Genomic DNA, 21,431 nt, shown 5'->3' on the forward strand with positions numbered 1-21,431 from the left:
TCCCAACGCCTTGTAAACCTTAACTAATATGTTTTCTAAATTGAATAGAAAAAGACACCCACGCAAATATTACTGTACTCCTGTAGAACACAAATAGGGAATCATACATGCATGCATACTTCCATACACGCGCACACATACACACACATGTAAACATTGGCACTCCCACACTTTCACACACAAATTATTGTGCGTGTACAAGTCAAGTCCTTCACGTGTTCGTGTTAAGGAGAGTTCCAGCAGCTCTCCCAAGCTGCCTCTGACTCTTCTTTATTTCAGGCTGTCTTGTACTCTTCCATGTTCCAGGAGGCTTCGAAACTTTCCTTGTTCCAGGAGGCTTCGAAACTTTCCTTGTTCCAGGAGGCCTCGGAACCTTCCTTGTTCCAGGAGGCCTCGGAACCTTCCTTGTTCCAGGAGGACTCGGAACCTTCCTTGTTCCAGGAGGCCTCGGAACCTTCCTTGTTCCAGGAGGCCTCGGAACCTTCCTTGTTCCAGGAGGCCTCGGAACCTTCCTTGTTCCAGGAGGCCTCGGAACCTTCCTTGTTCCAGGAGGCCTCGGAACCTTCCTTGTTCCAGGAGGCCTCGGAACCTTCCTTGTTCCAGGAGGCCTCGGAACCTTCCTTGTTCCAGGAGGCCTCGGAACCTTCCTTGTTCCAGGAGGCCTCGGAACCTTCCTTGTTCCAGGAGGCCTCGGAACCTTCCTTGTTCCAGGAGGCCTCGGAACCTTCCTTGTCCCAGGAGGCCTCGGAACCTTCCTTGTTCCAGGAGGCCTCGGAACCTTCCTTGTTCCAGGAGGCCTCGAAACCTTCCTTGTTCCAGGAGGCCTCGGAACCTTCCTTGTTCCAGGAGGCCTCGGAACCTTCCTTGTTCCAGGAGGCCTCGGAACCTTCCTTGTTCCAGGAGGCCTCGGAACCTTCCTTGTTCCAGGAGGCCTCGGAACCTTCCTTGTTCCAGGAGGCCTCGGAACCTTCCTTGTTCCAGGAGGCCTCGGAACCTTCCTTGTTCCAGGAGGCCTCGTACTCTACTGGGAACCCTTTTCTGGGGTTCCCAGTAAAGTTTGCTGTTCAGTTGGTTCTTCACAGTGTTCAACTTACAAGTGGACAGGCTCCCTCCCCTCAGACTTTATTCCAAAAGCATTGAGGATTCTTCTGTCCTTTTTATCCAAGAAGGATAAGTGCCTCTTTACATTATTTGCCTCATTAACTTGGATTCCTTTACCCTTGGATTCTGCACCGACAAATATATCAGTCATTCCATTGCCAGTAGAAAAACGTCTGTAATGCTCCTTATAGTTTTTAGATGTATATTGATTTACATTATATAACTTAAATATAAAATATAATTCATACTGAATAAGGCACTTTAGAAGCTGGTTTTCATCCATCAGAAAATGCAACTTGAAGAACGCTTTGTCCACAGGGGAGATATCGCTAGCTACAAACTTTAATTGAGATCATGAACAGAGAAACGAACAGTAAGCGTATTTGTAACTTTATTTCACAACACATGCGTAATCAACACCTATATGATTCATCTTCTATTGCTACTGTAACTATTCCTCCAGTGAAGCCAGTAAGAATCTAGCACAGTACCTAGGATTCTTGTTAATGTCTCAAACAGAAGTTCCTGTTAATATTCAAGTATTCCGTTTGCCCCGAAACAGGTACATCCAGCGAACCAATATGTTGTACACCCACACACAGAGATCACACTAACGTGATGCATCAAATGAACAAATCCACAAGGGCCGTGATTTGTTCATTTGATGCATCACGTTAGTGTGATCTCTGTGTGTGATGATGTAAGGGCGAAGAGGGAGAACGGCCTATTGACATAGCTCGGGTGCAGGGGGGGGGGGTTGTGTAAAAGCCTGGTTTGTGCCTCGGAGAGGCTACGGGATCCAGTAAGTTCAGTAGAACTTCGGTTTCAACCCTTTTACCCTGTCGTAGCTCAGTCGATTAAGGCAGTGTCTGGGATGCTCCCGGACGCAGGTTCGAATCCTCGTCACGGCCCTTGTGGATTTGTTGTACACCCAGTACATCAATTCTTCATCACTCCATCAGACCATATGATCAGTATACCCATTCATCATGGTTCTATCAGACTGTATATCGCGTAAGCACTAATACAATCAGGCTGTATTGAGAGTTAATACCCCGGTATTATTGAGAGGGAGCCGGTCGGCCGAGAGGACAGCACGCGGGACTTGTGATCCTGGGTTCGATCCCAGGCGCCGGCGAGAAACAATGGGCAGTTTCTTTCACCCTATGCCCCTGTTACCTAGCAGTAAAATAGGTACCTGGGTGTTAGTCAGCTGTCACGGGCTGCTTCCTGGGGGTGGAGGCCTGGTCGAGGACCGGGCCGCGGGGACACTAAAAAGCCCCGAAATCATGTCAAGATAACCTCAAGATAACCCCCTCCAATGATGTTAATACCACCTCCAGCGAAGTTAATGCCCTCTACAAGCAAAATTATACCCTCCGCCCTACAAGTCAAGACAATTGCCCTTCCAGCAAAGACAATTCCTCCTCTAGCGAAGACAATACCACAGAGCAATATCTTTCGTACAATTAAAATCTAACCTCCATAAACATTACACGTTACATGTATCTCTGGAAGAAATACACACACACATCCTTGTACTCCAAAAGTAAAACGTTTACATTTAAAACGTGCAACTTTTACGAAGTAAACTCCGCCCGTCTTACATGAATTCGGCCCCGGAGTCGTTTTCAGAACTTCATTTCGCACGTCCTGTGAGAACTCCATTCCAACAACATAATCAGCCTCACACTCCTGTTGAGAACTCCACCTCTCACGTTCTTTAAGAACTCCACCACATTACCCTCCGAGAACTCCACCCCAAAAGGACTTTGAGAAGTCCTCCCCACGACTCTTGTAGCACTTCATCCAACACACTCTCAAAAGTCCGGGTAAATAGTGAATTCATTCTGGTGAGTTTCTTGGTACAAACTGTCGAGAGAAAGAAATAGGTTTTACCCAATAAAGCCTGCAGTCTGCCATCTCTGGATGAGAACATTTATCCGGATTCCTCTGCTGTAATTCTTTGATTTTTGCACATTTCATTGCCTTTACTGGGGGCATTCTTTGGGCACATCACATTTCATTCTTTACTGAGGGGCGAACGAAGTAATTTTATTGAAATCTCGCTATTAGTTCATCGCCAATATAAAGTCACTCTCTTTTGTCTCATCTGCCAGTGACATTCGTCGCCACACCCTCCACATATAATGGGTGAGAAGGAACCATTTTTTCATTTCTGAAAGCTGGAGAAGTAAAGGTGAACTGAAGCATAGAACCATTACCTTTCACTACAAAAAAAACAGTCCATTATATCCTCGATATACGCTCACACAGAATATTCTCACACCTCGAAATATGCTCACACACCTCGATAGATCGCCACTGGGAAGGTAAGGGTGTGTATATATCCGCACTAGCACACACCTGCCTGCACACACACCTGTATAGACCTACAAACTGAAGCCACTGAACATTTCTGCGGATCTCCGCTGACTCTTATCTCCTAATCCACGACCTCTATCGTTCTCTAAATCATCCGTTTGTTATTGTGATTTACCTAAATGAAGTCATAACTGTTGGTGCTGCGCTGAACGACAGCATTGTGCTGCACTGAACGACAACACTGTGCTGCACTGAACGACAACACTGTGCTGTACTGAACGACAACACTGTGCTGCACTGAACGACAACACTGTGCTGCACTGAACGACAACACTGTGCTGCACTGAACGACAACACTGTGCTGCACTGAACGACAACACTGTGCTGCACTGAACGACAACACTGTGCTGCACTGAACGACAACACTGTGTTACACTGAACGACAACACTGTGCTGCACTGAACGACAACACTGTGTTACACTGAACGACAACAAAAATAATTCCTCTGTAAAGTATAAATAATTTAAAAGGCAACATTTATATCACATCCATCCTCATTTTCTATTCGGCAAAGAAAACGCAAAATAATAATACGAAAATGCAACTCGCGAATTTGTATAATTTAACTCGTCCATTAAATATTCTGCGCGTTTTGTCTGAGATAGGTTGGAAAAATTCGAGGATGATCATACACGCATACACAGAAGTTGTATGCCCGAGTTTCTTGATATTTCAAGTGAAAGTATGAAGCTAAATGGGTCTTAGCCTAAGGAATACAAACTTGACCGGATTTAATCATCTTTTTTGGAGGATTTGCGGTTTTGAATTTTTAGGATTATGTAATGCTGGGATTAGGATTTGTAGCCAGGTCCTGATATTGGGAAGGAGGAGGGAATTATCAGGAGAAAGCGCCGAGTTATTACGACTATATATATAGTACTTGGAAGGGATCAGGATAAGGATTTGGGAAGGGACGGGTGAAAGGAATGGTGCCCAATCATTTGTGGACGGTCGGGGGATTGAATGCCGACCTGCATGAAGCGAGACCGTCGCTCTACCATCCAGCCCAAGTGGTTGGGTGATATTGGGAAGGACATTTACCGTTATGCGTGAGTAAATTATTGATTTTATGAGTATATATATATATATATATATATATATATATATATATATATATATATATATATATATATATATATATATATATATATATATATATATATAGAAGACCACCTGAGCCCTCATCAACACCTGGCACCTTGTTTAGTCATGAGCGAAATGACCTGGAATGAGAAGAGGGAAATTAAAACAGAATGTCAGAGGTTGCTGGGTGTTTGTTGTTGTTGCTGGGTGTTTGCCTCTCACTCTTTCTTTCCTTGTCTCTTTTGTCTGTGCCTCATTCTCTCATTCGTTCCTAGAATCTGTGGGAAATTATGGCTGTTATTAGAGTGATTCCGAGAGAAGTGTGGGTAGATAAAGAGGTAATTAATAGATAATTACAAAATATGGACCAGACACAATGTTATAATTGACGAAATTTGTATTTTTATAAAGAAAAATATCCTCATGTGCGATTCATGTATAAACATATGTACCAAATTTATAACATATTTTAATGGATTAACTCAAGTATCGTACGATTTATGACAGAGAGTGTGTGTGTGTTTTCACCTAGTTGTGCTTGCGGGGGTTGAGCTCTGGCTCTTTCGGCCCGCCTCTCAACTGTCAATCAACGTATTTTTTTGTATACACACACATACACACACACACACAAACAGGAAGCAGCCCGTAGCAGCTGTCTAACTCCCAGGTACCTATTTACTGCTAGGTAACAGGGGCATCAAGATGAAAGAAACATTGCCCATTTGTTTCTGCCTGGTCCGGGAATCGAACCCGGGCCACAGAATTACGAGTCCTGTGCGCTGTCCCCTCAGCTATCAGACCCCTGTGTGTGTGTGTGTGTGTGTACTCACCTAATTCTGTTTGCGGGGGCTGAGCTCTGGCTCTTTGGTCCTGCCTCTCAACCGTCAATCAACAGGTGTACAGGTTCCTGAACCTATTGGGCTCTATCATATCTACACTTGAAACTGTGTATGGAGTCAGCCTCCACCACATCTCTTCCTAATGCATTCCATTTGTCAACTACTCTGACACTAAAAAAGTTCTTTCTAATATCTCTGTGGCTCATTTGGGCACTCAGTTTCCACCTGTGTCCCCTAGTGCGTGTGCCCCTTGTGTTAAATAGCCTGTCTTTATCTACCCTATGAATTCCCTTCAGAATCTTCGCTGTGTGTGTGTGTGTGTGTGTGTGTGTGTGTGTGTGTGTGTGTGTGTGTGTGTGTGTGTGTGTGTAACCCACATGTAAATAAAGACAGATGACTAACTCTTTCAATCACACATACTCTCCTCTTCGCTGAAAGAGACAGACAGACAGACAGACAGGTGAAACAAAAGAGAAAACATTTAAGTCTCCTCTGATGTGTGCATCTGGGGCATAAAAATTGGTTTAGAGGTTAAAATGATCACATCCTGTGCTCCCCGGCTCTACCAGGGTTTACCATGCAAACTTCGCCTCACCCAAGTTTTCTTTATCAAAAGTTTTGATTGCCGTTGTACATAATTTCCTCCCGGGAAAATGCACTTCTAGCTGGTATTAACTGCATTTCTCCACAATTTCCACTTATTATCCGTGGTGTTGAACTTCATATAATTTTGTCCTTTATGGTGAAAACTTCAGCAGTGCTAAACGTTTCTCTTTACTAGTATATTGTTGTACAAGAACGTTTATCTTTCATTATTAATAATTAAATATTATTATACAATTTTGAGAGGCATATTTAGATGTATTGGGCTTATAATTTATTAATATATATATTCTCCTCCTTTCCACCAGCAGAGTTTCGGATAAAATTTAGGGGATGAAGATAACAGGACTGACTATATATTCGAATGCATTTGTATGTATACTTGTTATGCATGTATTAATGTATGTATGTACCACTCAAATACACTCAATAAATACATAAAAAGTGAAGTGGAATTCTACGTGACTTAGCAGTAAGACGATTACGACCTACGAAACCTTATAGATTCTACATCACATTTTTAGCGGAGGGGACGCAAGCTTTTGTTTTATCTGACGAGGCAAACCATATTTTCTGATTAGTAAAGCCATTGTTATTGCTGAGGATGGAAGCCGTTGTTGTTACTGTCAATACAATCCATTGTTTATGTTGACGGTGCAAACCGCTGATTACTGACGATGACATCCAGATGAGGATACAGACGAAGGACAGGTGGCCATTAAAGTTCACTTCTAGCCAGTGCAAAGTTATGAAACTAGGAGATGCTAGGGAGAGGAGATGAGCTCATTGAAAAAAAGGAAAAATTCCCTCTCAATATTGAGTTAGTTTAGAAAAGAAAAGACTAGTCTGAGGTCAAAATAACTTATAATGAAATCATACTAAAATCAGCTAGTCCCGGACGTGTTTCCTGAGACAGGACGGAAGCGTTCGAGCACTTTTCCTTATGCTTGACTTTTCATCTGTTCACCAAGCAGTAAATAGATACCAAGGAGTAAGGTAACTGGTGTGGGGTGTATCCTGGGAAAGGTCAGTTGCTGGCCTAGCCTCATAGAGACCTCAGGGAAAGGTCAGTTGCTGGCCTAGCCTCATAGAGACCTCAGGGAAAGGTCAGTTGCTGGCCTAGCCTCATAGAGACCTCCGAATGGTCAGTTGCTGGCCTAGCCTCACAGAGACCTCCTGGGAACGGTCAGTTGTTGGCCTAGCCTCATAGAGACCTCGATAAGCCTGATAGTTTTCCCCTCCCCAACAATTAGAAAACCATTATTTTTCTCCTTCATATCTACAAGCAGATCTTTTTCATAATCTTCAGCTTATTCCTCCGTTTATTGTATTTTTATCCTTTCCTGTCTGTTTTGTTTTAATTGAATTCTCCTTATTTTCAGTTTTCCTTCTATTATATATTCCTTTTCATGGTCAACAGTTTATTTATATATAAATTGAAGGACCGGGAGGGTTCCGGTAGTACAGACGGGTTCGTTCTCGATGCACAATCGAGAATTTGGGTTCGAATCTCGGGCGAGACAGAAATGGTTGGACTTTTACTTTCACCTAATGCGCCTATGCACCTAGCAGTAAGTACTTCAGGAGTTAGCTTGTTGCGGGGTTGCATCCTGGGCGGGGTCAGTAATTCGACCTTGGGAGAGACGTAGATATATGCCTAACGTGTATGAATACACTTTGGCTTCCTGTCCCCAGACGCATTAAATTATTATTATTATTAAAATATTATCATTGTCAGACTCTGTCCAGCAGCACAAGTTACCCTTGAAAATAAAAGTAACATTTTCTACGTATTTTTATTTAATGGCTAACTATAAAAAATTATTTTTATGAACGCTGTAAGGAATTAAGTGAAGCCGTATTCTTGACTAGAACGTTATATAAGCTAGAAGGAGACCATTGCTTACTTTTACATGAACTGACTGTAGCTATTTGTATAGTGACAAACACTAGTAACTGGACAAACACTTGTAACTGGATATTAATATAGTGACTAACACTAATCACTGGATATTTATATAGTGACTGACACTAGTAACTGGGTATATGAAGTGACTGATAATAAAGGAGTTTAAGAATAAAGAAACTGAAAAGGCTTGTTGGCCCATAAGAGACAGCTCTTGTAAGGTATATTTAAATCCAGCCCGTCCTACTTGTACACACACACAGCCCCGCTCCTGTGCCAGGTAAGTCCACTACGGCCTCACCATAGCCTGTGCTACTTGGAACTTTTGTTCTGAGTAGCTGAATCTAAAACTACTACTACTTGTACAATTCATTGGGTCGGGAAACAGGCAACCAGAGTGGATTATTGGATTATAACCACTTGGATTATTGTATCCAAGCATGGAGCTCCTCTTCAGAAAGACATATAGCCGTTTTGGAGAAAGTTCAACGTCGGACAACAAAAATAATTTATGAACTAAGTCGACTCATACCAGGAACGGTTGAGGGCCCACAGGGCTACCAACACTGCAAACAAGACATGACAGGGCTGATATCATCGAAACTTCTAAAATACTGAACAGTTTGGAGGATATTGATCCTGACAACTTCTTCAAAAGGTCATATGTAACACAAAGGAGGAGCAACGATTTCAAGCTCAACAAGCCTCAATGTAGGACAGAAAATAGATGTTCATTTTACCCATAGGGTTAAAACCCCATGGAATCGCCTACTCGCCAAAGCCGTAAACTTCAAAACATTGTTTATTTTTTTAATCCAGCTTGAAAAAATCATTAGGATAAATTTAGGGGGAGCCCTTTAATAAACCATTTGCTTCCTATCCTCGTCGAGGCTATTAGAGTATTAGAGGCCCTTAGGTAAATTCAGGTCAGTTCATGTTAGGCTTATTTCTAGGGGCTCCCCCCCACAAGGTCAAATTGCAAGCCCCCCATCCACCACGATGCAACCCCAAAACAATTCCTGGGTACCTATTTCCGGCTAGGTGAACAAGGCAATTAGGGGACAGGAAGCGCCCCCAACCACATCTATCCCGCACGGGAGTCGAACCCGGAATTAAGTAAGTCCCAGCTGCGTCTGAAAACAAGTAACTCGATGAACACCTAGCTAATTTTCTTTCTATTGAGAGGCGATGTACATGCTGCTATACCCATATATTCACTCACAGGATGAGTGACGTTCAACATAAGCTCACCCTTCCAGACAAAATTTAAAAAGAATAATCAATTCTCTCGCCTGTCGACACTCGCCTGGCGTTCCGCGAGCGCTATGTCATGGGTTCGTATCCTGGCCGGGGAGGATTTACTGGGCGCAATTCCTTAACTGTAGCCTCTGTTTAACGCAACAGTAAAATGTGTACTTGGATGAAAAAACGATTCTTCGCGGCAGGGGATCGCATTCCAGGGACCATAGGATTAAGGACTTGCCCGAAACGCTACGCGTACTAGTGGCTGTACAAGAATGTAACAACTCTTGTATATATCTCAAAAAAAAAAAAAAAAAAAAATTACGTTATCCGGCAACCTGTTTCACATATCCATAATCCTATTTTCAAAACCATTCTTTTCCTATTTTTTTAATATATATTTATCCCATTTATGTCTTGTTTTGTGTACTATTTTAAGTTGATAATCTTACTACCTTAGTTATATCCTCCTTATTATACCTTTTCATCTATTTGTAAGCCTAGACTAACAGTAAAAACTGGGTTTTTGTACACTGACAGTAACAACTAGGTATTGTGATATTGACTAAAGATATCAGTATGGGAAGTACAGGACCGCATGGGGAAGCACAGGAAGAAGAGAGAGATAGAGAGACACAGACAGACAGTCGCAATCTCGCAGCTTCGCAGCTGGAAGTCAATAGCTCCAGCTTGAATGTGAGGTCAGGTGAGCTCCGCAGGCGAACAGTCTTCCTCTGAAATACATCAAGAATTTATGTAGAGGGGGAAACCACCTCAGATCTGAAAGTGCTACTGTGGAGAAAATAGAACGGAACTTTTCCAGAATTGCAAAAATTGAAAGTGATGCTTTTAAACGGCGAACGTGACGTCATTGAGATGAAAGCCTACATAAAAGAAATGTTTGCATTGGAACTGGCCGGAGATATGTTGACTTGTGGTTGATGACGATTGTTCGTTGTCGATGAGGTGTTTGATTGTTAGAACGCCAAAGATATGTAAGATAAAGGGTCATTGGGAACTGCAAGAGTGATTCGTGCTTGAACAGCTGCCCCAAACACTGCAGGTCGAAGGAAAACATGTGGTACAGGCCATGTCACTTGTATGACATAACACCGTGCCACATATATGATATAACACCGGGCCACATGTATGATATAAAGGTATACACTCGTTTCATCATGTCCGTTGTAGTGTAAATAGATTAACACACATCCGTTGCCGTGTAAACAATAAGTATATCAGTATAGACGTCTGATATAGTGAAAGCAGTAGAACGTCAGTAAGCGTCCTTTTCAGTGTGAAAAACATACCAGCAGACATTTGTTGCAGCGCAGAAAGCATGCACAGCCCATCAACAGACTTCGGTAGAAATGTAAATAGCCCAACATATTTTACAAAGTAAATATATAACACAAAGAGAGAGCGTTCATTATTTCAGAGTAAATAAAAAAAACATTCGATAATTTAAATTTCACCGCCATCGTATCAGTGAAACCAATAAACAGAGCAGTAAACGGCCGTTACGTCAGGCCGTCTACCACCATTCTCCGGCAAGAGCGTGAGGTACAACAGATGGCCGGACGCCAACAGGTAGAAAGTTGACCGTTTACGGCGTTTTACGAATAGTGAGCAGCGGCAGCTTACGCAACGGCCCTAGAGAACCGGAGGAACGGAACTTGGCCTGTATATTCGGATCGACTTTAGAGGCTGATTATATCCCTAGGATATAATGCAGAGCAATTCAAACAAGAGAAAACGCTGAGCCAGTAGGACAGAATAGAAACTGGGATAATGAACGAATGGTACCCAACCACCAAATGGGGGATCGGGGATCGAACTCGGTTACCGATGTAACTGAGAGATAAGGCTGATTACCAATTTTCAATTTTATAGTTAGAAATTATTATATAATTGATAATCCATCTATAAATTGATTACAGAGCTGATATTGGAGTTAGAAATTATTGAGAAACTCTGCCATTAGATCTGAAGTAATTTACATGTCGTGTGGCGGTGGTGGGTTCTATGAGGTGCTAGTGCGTGTTGAAAGGTACCAGGTGTGCACTGTCTTGCCTCAAGGAACTGACGTAAGTCTGAAAAGGAGCCAAATTGACAACAATAATTTATAATTTTCATCATTCGCTATATATATATATATATATATATATATATATATATATATATATATATATATATATATATATATATATATATATAATGGATGAGATAGATAGGATGAAAGAATAAATATACAAACAGACGTTGAGAGATTATTTTTAATTATCTAATGCACAAACATCAGCTTTTCTCTACCAAACTTACCTATGAATGAGGTATATAAACAATTTTAGTTAAACATGCTATAGAAATGTATATATATTTTCTCTTTGAGATAGTCACTTGTGCACATACATAAGTATATAAAAGTCTACATGCATAATAATTAAGTGTATACTAGACTAAGTACATTGTCTACAGATCTAACCAACTATATAATTACATTACTAAGACTAGACGATAAGGACAGCTTAAGCATTGCAGTCTCCTGTCAGGTAATCAAATTAGATCCTCATCCCGAAAAACGAGGAGAATGCAGAGATCTCTGTGATCGTGGATACTTCTGACGACGCCTTTAGGGACGTGGCTGCAACGGCAGGTCGTGGGGATGTGGTTATTATATGTCTGTAAGATCTTTGAGTCGTGTCTTCTGGGATGGTCAGGGTTGGTCGTGGCGACGACCGTGGAAACGCGGCTGCATGGGTTGGTCGTGATGAAGTGGTAGTTCTCTGGCTGTAAGATCTCTGTGTTTGGTCGTCTTGGGTAGTCGGGGTTGGCTGTGATGCCGGCGTTGGAGACACAGCTACAGGACGTGTGGAAGTAGTCGTTTTCTGCTTGTAAGATCTCTGTGTTTTGTCTATTGAACGTCGTCGATGCACGAGGGCTTCTGTAGCCCGTGTGACAAGACCCGGCACTGAAATGGGTGTGAGAAGACTATCTTTTAGGTATTCGTGGTTTTCCGTCGTCACAATTGGTCTCTGGGTTATGACCCTATTAGGATTATCCGACGTTCTCCTGCTGGGACTTTGTCGCGGCGCACCTCCGCTCAAAACAGTTGCTGTCCTCCTGGCGAGGACCTGTTTTGATGAAGAGGCAGTAGAGCTACTGGATACCTGATTGAAGAGTGGTGCAATGGTGGTTGATCTTTTGGGCTGTGTCTTAAGACTAGAGTGCTGCTGGACTGAGGTCTCCGAGGTTGTGGAACTTGTAATAACTTCGAGCCTGGCGTCAGGCCGGGCTCGGGGAGCAGAAGAACTCCTAAAACCGTCTCCAGATATGCTCCAGGTAAGAGGACTATTGCTTGCGAGTCGGGTGGCCGTTTCCTGTGTTGCGGATCGGAGTCTTCCAATCGAAAGAGCTGTTGTAGGGAATCCAATTATAGAAGATTTAGAGGGTGTAATTTTATTCACATCTACTTGGTTTGTAGAAAATCTTGCGACTGAATTTGTCATTGTTGAGAAGACAGCACCTGGAGGTCGGGTTGTTAAAGCAGAAGTCGCTGTAGTTGTTGTTACTAAATCGTCCTTGCTAATGACGGGAGTTGAAGTAATCGGTAGTTTCTTGAATTCAAAATATGAAAAGTCATTGTCAAAGAGATTATTCTCCTCTGTAAGCTCTCTTCCAAAGCCGGCTTCAAGCAGCACTTTTCCTGGTGCTTCAGGCGAACTTGAACTTTCCTTTTTCCCGCCTTGACCGTTGTATTCGTTATTGACGTTGGTTGCAATGAAGTTATTTTTGTTGATGTTGCCGTTTGTGGTGCTCCCTTTACTGTTATTGATGGCAACAGATTTGATAACAACAGGACTGTTACCTATCTCGTTGGTCGTGCCTCCTCGCGAACTTCCGTATTTATTCCCAGTCATTTTGTTGCTTAGACCGTTATTATTTCTGTTGCTGGGGGAGTTGTTTCTGTTGCTGGGGGTGGGGCTTATGTTGCTGGGGGTGGTGCGTCTGTTGCTGGGAGTGGGGCTTCTATTGCTGGGGGTGTTATTTCTGTTGCTGGGGGTGATGTTTCTGTTGCCGGGGGTGTTGTGTCTGTTGCTGGGGGTGGTGCGTCTGTTGCTGGGGGTGGGGCTTATGTTGCTGGGGGTGGTGCGTCTGTTGCTGGGAGTGGGGCTTCTATTGCTGGGGGTGTTATTTCTGTTGCTGGAGGTAATGTTTCTGTTGCTGGTGGTGGTGTTTCTGTTGCTGGGGGTGATGTTTCTGTTGCTGGGGGTGATGTTTCTGTTGCTGGGGGTGTTGTGTCTGTTGCTACTGTTATTTCCACTGTTCCTCCAGCTAGTGTTGCTGTTCTGATCTTTCATTCTGTTGTCATTAGTGGCATCGTTTCCAACGTTGATATCGCTGACGCTAAGTCTACTGCCAAATATATCATTGTTACTTAAACTATACAACGAGCCGACGTTGCTCCATTGTCCACCATTGCCTTCTCCTCCTACTCCTCCTCTCCACTTTCCGTTACTGGCTCTTGTCCCGTTGCCTCGCCCCTCGCTGCTTTCTCCGTTAACAGCGGTCCTTTTGCTGCCGTTGTCGTGGAAAACCATTGGAACTCCAGTTCTCGGAGTAGTGTGGAAGGCCCGAGGAAGCGATGAAGTTAGAGTGGACCAGTGCCACGATAACTCTCTCGGTGAAGCTAAATAGTTCTTGTTGAGAGGAGGCGTAGTTATGTGACTAGAACGTGTAGTTGCGGGTGTTGAACGCGCCGTTGTATATGAAGGATACGCAGTTACCTGCAGTGAACGCACAGGTGTGAGTTCCGGGCGTGTAGTTGTAAGTATAGACCGCGCAGTTGTCCGTATAGGATATCCAGTTGTGACTTCGGGATGCTCAGATTTGTACATAGGACGTGCACCAGTGTGTCTAGACCGTGTAGGTCTGGGTCTAGGAAATGTTGTTGTTGGTACGGGAAACGTGATTATCGATCTAGGATGCGTAGTTGTTGGTTTAGAATACGTGCTTGATCGTCTAGGGTAATTGGTTGTTGGTCTAGGATACGTGGTTGTTTGTCTAGAATAAGTGGTTGTTTGCCTAGGATAAGTGGCTATCGATCTAGAATGCGTGGTTGTTGGTCTAGAATACGCGGTTGTTTGTCTAGGATACGTAGTTATCGGGCTTTCAGTAGATGAAGTTGTATATGTATAGATAGCATTATTCCATCCAGGTCTTGATGTCTCAGCCCTCGGAGGTCCTTGAGGGCCGTGAATGAATGTTTCCAAGAGAGGAGACGAGGTGGTGAAAGTCGCACTCTCTAAGAGGGGAAATGGAGGGCTGGAAGTGGGCCCCTCTGACACCTTCGCTCCCCTTCCTTCTCTTGTCTCGGGCCCAACGTCGCGCAACATTCCAGTCAGCTGGAAGTCCTGGAACGTCCCCGGGCTGCTATAGGAGATCGTCGGGTGGTATCCGGTGCTGTCGGCGTAGTAGCTGACCGTCATAAGGCGACGGTCGGGCAGGAGGACGTAGTAGCGACCGTCTACCCGGTCTCCTACGCGACGCGACCTGTGGCCGTAGAAGTTGCCGAAGGCGGGTTGTTTTACCTCGTGGGAGAAGGTGTACTGCCCAGAGCCCTGTGTACACAACATGGTTAATATCACACACAAGCTAAAGATAAATATAAAGGGAGAGAAAAGGGCAAATCATAAGGGACAATAATGGATGGTAAGTGAAATAAAGGACGAAGATAAGAAAACACATTCAACAAAATAGGATAAAAAAAAATGGGAAACTATAAAACTCAACAAAATAGAAACTAAAAAGCTAAAAAAAACGAAACAAAAGTAAATAATAATGAAAAAATAACATAATAAAAAGATCTTGAAAGGAAAGACAATACAAAAAAAACATATTAATGAAAAATGAAAGGAAAAATTATTCAGAAAGCACAAATATAGAACGAAAAGAAGATAAATATTGTATACAGCAGCCACCATCTAGCAGATGAAAGAGATAAAGTTTATAGAAATCAAAACAGAAATAATATACATGGTTCCCACAAAAAAAAATATATATATTTGAAAGGAAGAAGATACAGTAAAACAAATCAATACTAAACCTTTCGGTCAGCAAAATAATGAAATTAAAAAGATACAAGGGAAAACAAGAGAGAGAATATCGAGGATGTGAAAAATATAAAGGAACATCCTCACAGAGAAATGAATAAGAGAAAAGACAAAAGTCGAGAAACCAAAGATAAAAACACTGAATAATGGAAGATCGAAGAACAGAAGGGGAGGAGGAGGAGGAGTGGAGATTCTATGTATATTTAACATTTAGGAGACTGTATATACATGAATATATGCAGAATGTATTGTTTTTATTACTCGTCCATGTTAGTCCTCCGTGTCATTGACATTTGTCACGCATTCATGTCACCCATTGTCACTATTCTGTCACTCACCCGTTTAAGTCACCCGTGCGACGTACAACTAACCTGTGTCACTGTCTCACTGGCATATGTCACTCACCTTATTTAAAACGACCATAGAGAACTTAGCCAAAAGAGAGGTCACTCCACCTCCATAATGGGGAACCCACCACTGCCACAGTGGGGTCCGAGATGTCCCCATCACTCCCACAATGAGGTCCAAAAGGTCCCACCTCTTCCATAGTGGGGTCCGAGAGATCCCACCATTCCCGCAACGCAGGACTCATGGCAAGGGAGAGCGGGCCCGTTATAATTATCCATTGCATATTTGTTGTGTTTCATTCGTGCTTTCTCTATTTATTGTCCTTACATCGGTGTCATTTTGTGTATTAGTGTCGTTAGTTTAATCCATTAATTCGTTATTTACTCGTTGGTGGTGTCCTTGTCGTTTACGTCGTCATGGTCTGTTAGTCTTTTGTGTCATCTTGTCCCCGGACTAAGTAATCGTCTCTCAACGTCTCATTATCTTTCTGCTTTCGTTGTCAAAGTAGTCGCATCGTCTACTTTGACGACATTTGTCGTTACTTGTCGCCGTTTTGAAGTACCTCTTGTCCATCCACTACGACCAGGCAAGAAGCGACATGAGGCCTCGCGTCTCGCAGGGGTCGGAGATCAATTCCCTATGGTCCGAGGAGTTAGGTACCATTCCATCACTGTCTTCATATCCCAGCTCATACCCAGTCTCGTATCTTCCCAAGTGCTATATAGTCGCGGTGGCTTAGCGCTCCCTCCTGATAACGTCTTATCTCAAGCTCTAATGTTCATTCACTGTACTTATAATCTTCCACAACCTAACCCTGTCGTTGAAGGCGTTCATAGTATCGGTAATTCTTCCATGTCGTCTCCCTCACCTCTTTCTTAACCTAGTAAATCGCCGAGTGTCTCCTCGCCATAAGTGTTATCCGTTAGCGATGATTTGTCATCATTTCCGCCTTTGCTGTCATTATGTGTCTCCTTGTCGTCTAGTGTGTGTGGTCTTGAGGTCGTCGTCGAGTGGCGGTAGAGACTCACTTGATCTGTGTTGCTGATATGGTCGTTTATTGGCGTTGCCTCGTCGTGTACGAAGTTCAGCGAGGTGCCCCGGGCCACGGTCCCCCACACCCACATCTGCAAGCGAGAAATTACGTTATTTAGCATGGTTAGAAACGGATTAGGTCTGTTAGGGAATATAATCACGCCTATAGGTCGAAGGATAAGCCATTTAGCACACTTGTACACCAACTATTGTCTCATCAAATACACCTGTAACACCTGCAGACCCAGTCCCCTAATGTGCAGGTAAACTGGATAATGAGCAGTTTACCTCGTGTTCCGCACCTACAAACCCAACATCGGACCAGTAAAAGCACCTCTGAGCCTTGTTGAATCAGCATCACAAACATACCCAACATTCTCCGCAACTAATTATTATATTATACACAATAGAAATACGCAATACGGAGAGGAAACTATGACACGCAAGTTTCTAATTTCGCAATTAGCTTTAAGAGCGACAGCTGGAAGGTTGGCTTCCTCACCGCCCCCACCGACCACAGGGAGAAACTTCTGACGCCACCCAGACCAAATTGCGGTTAATTACATGTTCCTCTGTAGTATTTGGTCATGATTTCCCAATCGATTTCCTCATCTATCTGATTATATTAGTTCCCCCTGTCGAAGACAGGCAGTATGTTCGACTTACTGAGAACCTCGTAAGTCAACAACTGATCTTCCCCAAGGATACAACTCACAACAGGCTATAACATTCGAGTACCTATTTCCCCCTGCTAGGTGAACATAGGCATCAGACGTAAGGAAACATGCCCAAATGCTTCCGTTCTACCCAGGAATCGAACTCTGGATTATTCTAACCAACTACGCTGATCACTGCGCCACGTTGCCTTCCCCCCTCCTCTCTCCCACACCCGCACCTGGAGGGAGTGTGAAAGCAACGGAACAAGACCAAAGAACTTGTGTAATCTCTTGTTAATAAGACTGAGACGACAAAAATGATGTAGTGAGAGTGAGCGCAGTTTACCTCTTGTTTTATTAGGGTTCATTTTTTTATTAACTTCATACTTTTCTTACATTATGGAGAGCTTCATGGTGATGGCGTTCACAGTCTATTGTGTTGAATCAATCTTACATTGAACCCAGTCGTTGGTCCTATGGAAGTCTGGACGGGTTTATCAGGCTTCCTTTCCCAGTCAATGAAAAGCCTTGTAGCCATCATGGATAAGACTTTCTTTGGGTAATTATTTACTTCTACAAGGGTTATTTATGTGAAATAAGAAGTCAGATAGGAAGACAGACAGACATCGGAAGCTGCATTCGTGGGAATCAACTGGTCCTGCAGTGCTTAGTACTTGGACCACTAGTTCCTGATTTATATAAATGATCTCTCGGAAGAGGTAGATTCGTACATGAAAATAATTCAGCCCCCTCTACCTAAAAATAATAGTCCTTATAGCAATTATTTGGTAAAAAGTATAATAATGGATTTTTGGACACAATTTTTTTTAACGATTTGTATTACTGAATTAGCCTAAATAACATACTAATGAATTGAAAATATAACTAAAGAGCCTAACTTAACCTGTCCAAGCACTCCTAGGACTAATATACACAATTGTAGGCCTAATGCAGTACATATATGTACTATACGAGGCCCAGGAATGTTTAAGTTCGGGTTTTGGCTTATTTTTGTTGTGCTCTCTAAAAAGTTAATAGTGCAAAACGTGACTCTTGTTAGTTCCAACAGACCATTTTTTTTACGTTCGACCAAACACTTCATATTAGTAGTACTATAGTTTCAGGATGGGTTGAAATAATTTCAGACGACTCAAAATTGATGAGAGTGGAAAGGACTGAAGAGGACTGGAAGATTCTATTCCATACTTACCACCAGCCGTAACTCAAGCTTGATCAGCCTTAACACAGGCTTTAGCAGCCTTAATGTAAACCTTTATTAGTTATTACAAAGACTTGACACTAGTCTTAACACCAGAAGCGGAATAACTTCACCGAGGAGGAAGATTGTGTTGATCTAAATTTAAATCAAACGATTAGAAAAAAAGCATCATTATTTAAAATAAATTACCAATTGGCAAGTAAGAATGTATATATAACTGGGCCTCTAGAACCGTTGACACAATTAGTAGCACACTATTATGTGTACTTTCACCACTATAAAAGAAAATGGGAAACACTGCATTAATGACAACAAAATTGTATTCACTTAATAATAATAATAATTATTATGTTTATTCAAAAGAATATATATGCAAAGAACATAAGAGGACAGGCGTTACACATACTACTGAACAAATCCAAAAGGGCCGTGACGAGGATTCGAACCTACGTCCGAGATCTTCCCAACTACTATTGAAGCCACTGTTACCCAAAGCGTTTCGGGCAACTGCTACGAAGGGGGAGACATATATATTTTTGTATTTATACAAGAGTTCTTACATTCTTGTACAGCCACTAGCACGCATAGCTTTTCGGGCAAGTCCTTAATCCTAATTTTCACACACACACATCCCCGGGAAGCAGCTGTCTAATTCCCAGGCTCTTATTTACAGCTAAGTGAACAGATGCATCAGTTTCAAAAGAATCTCTGCTCATTTGTTTCTGCCTCCGTCGAGGATCGAACCTGGACCTTTAGGACTACGAACCCCGAGCGCTGTCCACTAAGCCGTCACGCCCCCTAAATATTTTTACTGCCGCAAACCCATCATTATTGCAATGATAAGACGTCATACAAGCATCGCTACTGTTTTCCAGAGACTGAAAGCCACGCTGCCTCGACTAACCAGGAAAGTGAATGTATGTCGACACACCATCTCGCACACAAACTGATGTAAGACTGAACTGCAAAACACTTTCGCCCCATCCTTATATAGCCTCGCGACAAATAAAAATAGAGGTGCTGTGCATACAATAAAACTCATGCGTAATATTAATACACGAACTAATGTTGTTAGTTGCGACATATAGATATTCATGACTAATCAAGTGCAATTTTTAGAATATTAATCAAAGCTTTAATTGCCTTCGAAATTTTACCAAAGATACTTTTCTATATGCTAATTGGATGAGTCAAAATAGTGTGATTCGGGCAATTAGTTTTGTCCTTATTTGTTGCAGTATAGCTAGGTCCTGTAAGGAATAGAGAAGGGAATTTTTTTTAGTAGCCAAAGGGACATCTCGTGTGTCCATGGAAACGATAGGTCATGGACACAACATCTTTGGTCTGCTGCCTGTCTTTGATCTAACTCCTGAAGAAGTCGAGGACGAGGAAGTTTCCCATAGTTAATGTGACCACTGGCGTAATTATAATGTGTTAGTCGGTTTTTACTATCAGTTATAACTTAGTTAGGAAAGTCTTAAAATAAGTTAAAGAAATCTTGTTGTTGAGGTGACCTGTATTCGGACGGATACAAATGATAAAATAAAGTAATTATAATTAGAATTCCTGAATTTACCTGAAAGCCTCATCCATCTAGTGGTGTCGACGGGGACAGCAAACCGGCGACTTGTTAAAGATCATGAGGATTTGTTCAAATATCCCCATGAAAAACTTGTTATAAATCCCCATGCTTCATGAGGATTTTTCCAGCTGGAGTTTGACCTACAGTAATGTCTTGGCATTTACGACTTCGGCGGGTATGATGTTATTATTTTAGATTCAGATACTTGAAAAAAAATCCATGTAGCACGGACTTTAGTGAGCCCGTAAGTGGAGGCTCTTTGGAACCATTATTTGTATAAATTTTCTGACGTTGTTGTTGTTGTTTTAGATTCAGCCACTAGGAACAAAACAGTTCCAAGTAGCACGAGTTATGGTGAGCCGGTAAGGGAAGTGAATTATCGGGAGAAAGCGCCAAGCCATTACGATTATGTAGCACTTGGAAGGGATAAGGATTTGGGATGTGACGGGGAAAAGGAATGGTGCCCAACCACTTGGACGGTCGGGGATTGAACGCCGACCTGCGTGAAGCGAGACCGTTGCTCTACCGTCCACCCCAAGTGGTTGGGTAGATGGTGAGCCCGTAAGCAGAGGCTCTTTAGATTTAGATTTAAGATTTTTAATTCAGGTAAAGATACATACATTGAAGATGAGTTACAAACATAGTGTTGGAATTTAAAGATAGAGCTAGTACATACTAGCTATGCGTACTAGTGGCCTAAAGCCACTTTTACGCATAGCGTTTCGAGCAAAATTGTTGTCTCCTTGTCTCCATGTTGCTTTGGAGCCATTATCAGTATCAATGGATGATACTGGGGATCTGCCACACTATTATTAGTACTATGGCCCTCAACCATTCTTCGTATGAGAGTCGAATTCGTTCTTGGATGAATTTTGTCGCTCTGCGTTGAACTTTCTCCGATCCAAATAACTTTTGAAAACGAGGACTCCACGTGCTTGAATACAGTAGTGGACGAAACGCTACACGAAACTCCTGTGTTTGTTGTTCCTAAAACCAAAATAGGACACAATTTACAACTTACAAAATATTTTAGATTATATACATTTAGACTTCAGATTCATCTTTATTTTAAAGACATATGTTACTTTATTAAGGTTCATCTAGCATTATTTAATTTAGGTTCGTACCATTTGTTTGCGTTTGTTGGAATGGTTCAGATAATGTAGAATTAACATTTTAATTATGAAATAAGTCTACGTGTAGTAAACGCTGTTAATACATATAATCAAAATAAATTTTAAATTGTAATAAATTTACTGTAAAATAAGACAAAAAGCTATACTATAATTACTTTAGGGCATGAGTACAGCCTCTCCGATTG

General features: G+C 42.3%; 2 protein-coding genes across 2 annotated transcripts; both read right to left on the minus strand.

Annotated features, from left to right (window-relative positions):
- Positions 1 to 275: 275 nt before the first annotated feature.
- LOC138368349 (paternally-expressed gene 3 protein-like) lies at positions 276 to 3,105 on the minus strand. The gene is made up of 3 exons (XM_069330877.1): positions 3,001 to 3,105; positions 1,219 to 1,324; positions 276 to 1,060 (listed from the first exon to the last, which is right to left on the minus strand). The coding sequence occupies exons 1-3, from the start codon at positions 3,103 to 3,105 to the stop codon at positions 276 to 278; spliced, it is 996 nt and encodes a 331-aa protein (XP_069186978.1).
- An 8,616-nt stretch (positions 3,106 to 11,721) lies between these two features.
- Positions 11,722 to 14,796, minus strand: LOC138368350 (mucin-5AC-like). Its single transcript, XM_069330878.1, has one exon. The coding sequence runs from the start codon at positions 14,794 to 14,796 to the stop codon at positions 11,722 to 11,724; it is 3,075 nt and encodes a 1,024-aa protein (XP_069186979.1).
- Between the last annotated feature and the right edge of the window lie 6,635 nt (positions 14,797 to 21,431).

This window comes from Procambarus clarkii, chromosome 25, assembly GCF_040958095.1.
Source record: "Procambarus clarkii isolate CNS0578487 chromosome 25, FALCON_Pclarkii_2.0, whole genome shotgun sequence".
Lineage (NCBI taxonomy): Eukaryota > Metazoa > Arthropoda > Malacostraca > Decapoda > Cambaridae > Procambarus > Procambarus clarkii.

Bases quoted from the DNA above. Each gene is read 5' to 3' on its own strand.
- LOC138368349 (XM_069330877.1), bottom strand. From the start codon at position 3,105: ATGCCCCCAGTAAAGGCAATGAAATGTGCAAAAATCAAAGAATTACAG. The intron at 1,325-3,000 runs GTAAAACCTATT...TTTATATTTAAG, and splicing joins CAGACTGCAGGCTTTATTGG to TTATATAATGTAAATCAATA. The intron at 1,061-1,218 runs GTAAAGGAATCC...CCAACTGAACAG, and splicing joins TGTCGGTGCAGAATCCAAGG to CAAACTTTACTGGGAACCCC.
- LOC138368350 (XM_069330878.1), bottom strand. From the start codon at position 14,796: ATGTTGTGTACACAGGGCTCTGGGCAGTACACCTTCTCCCACGAGGTA.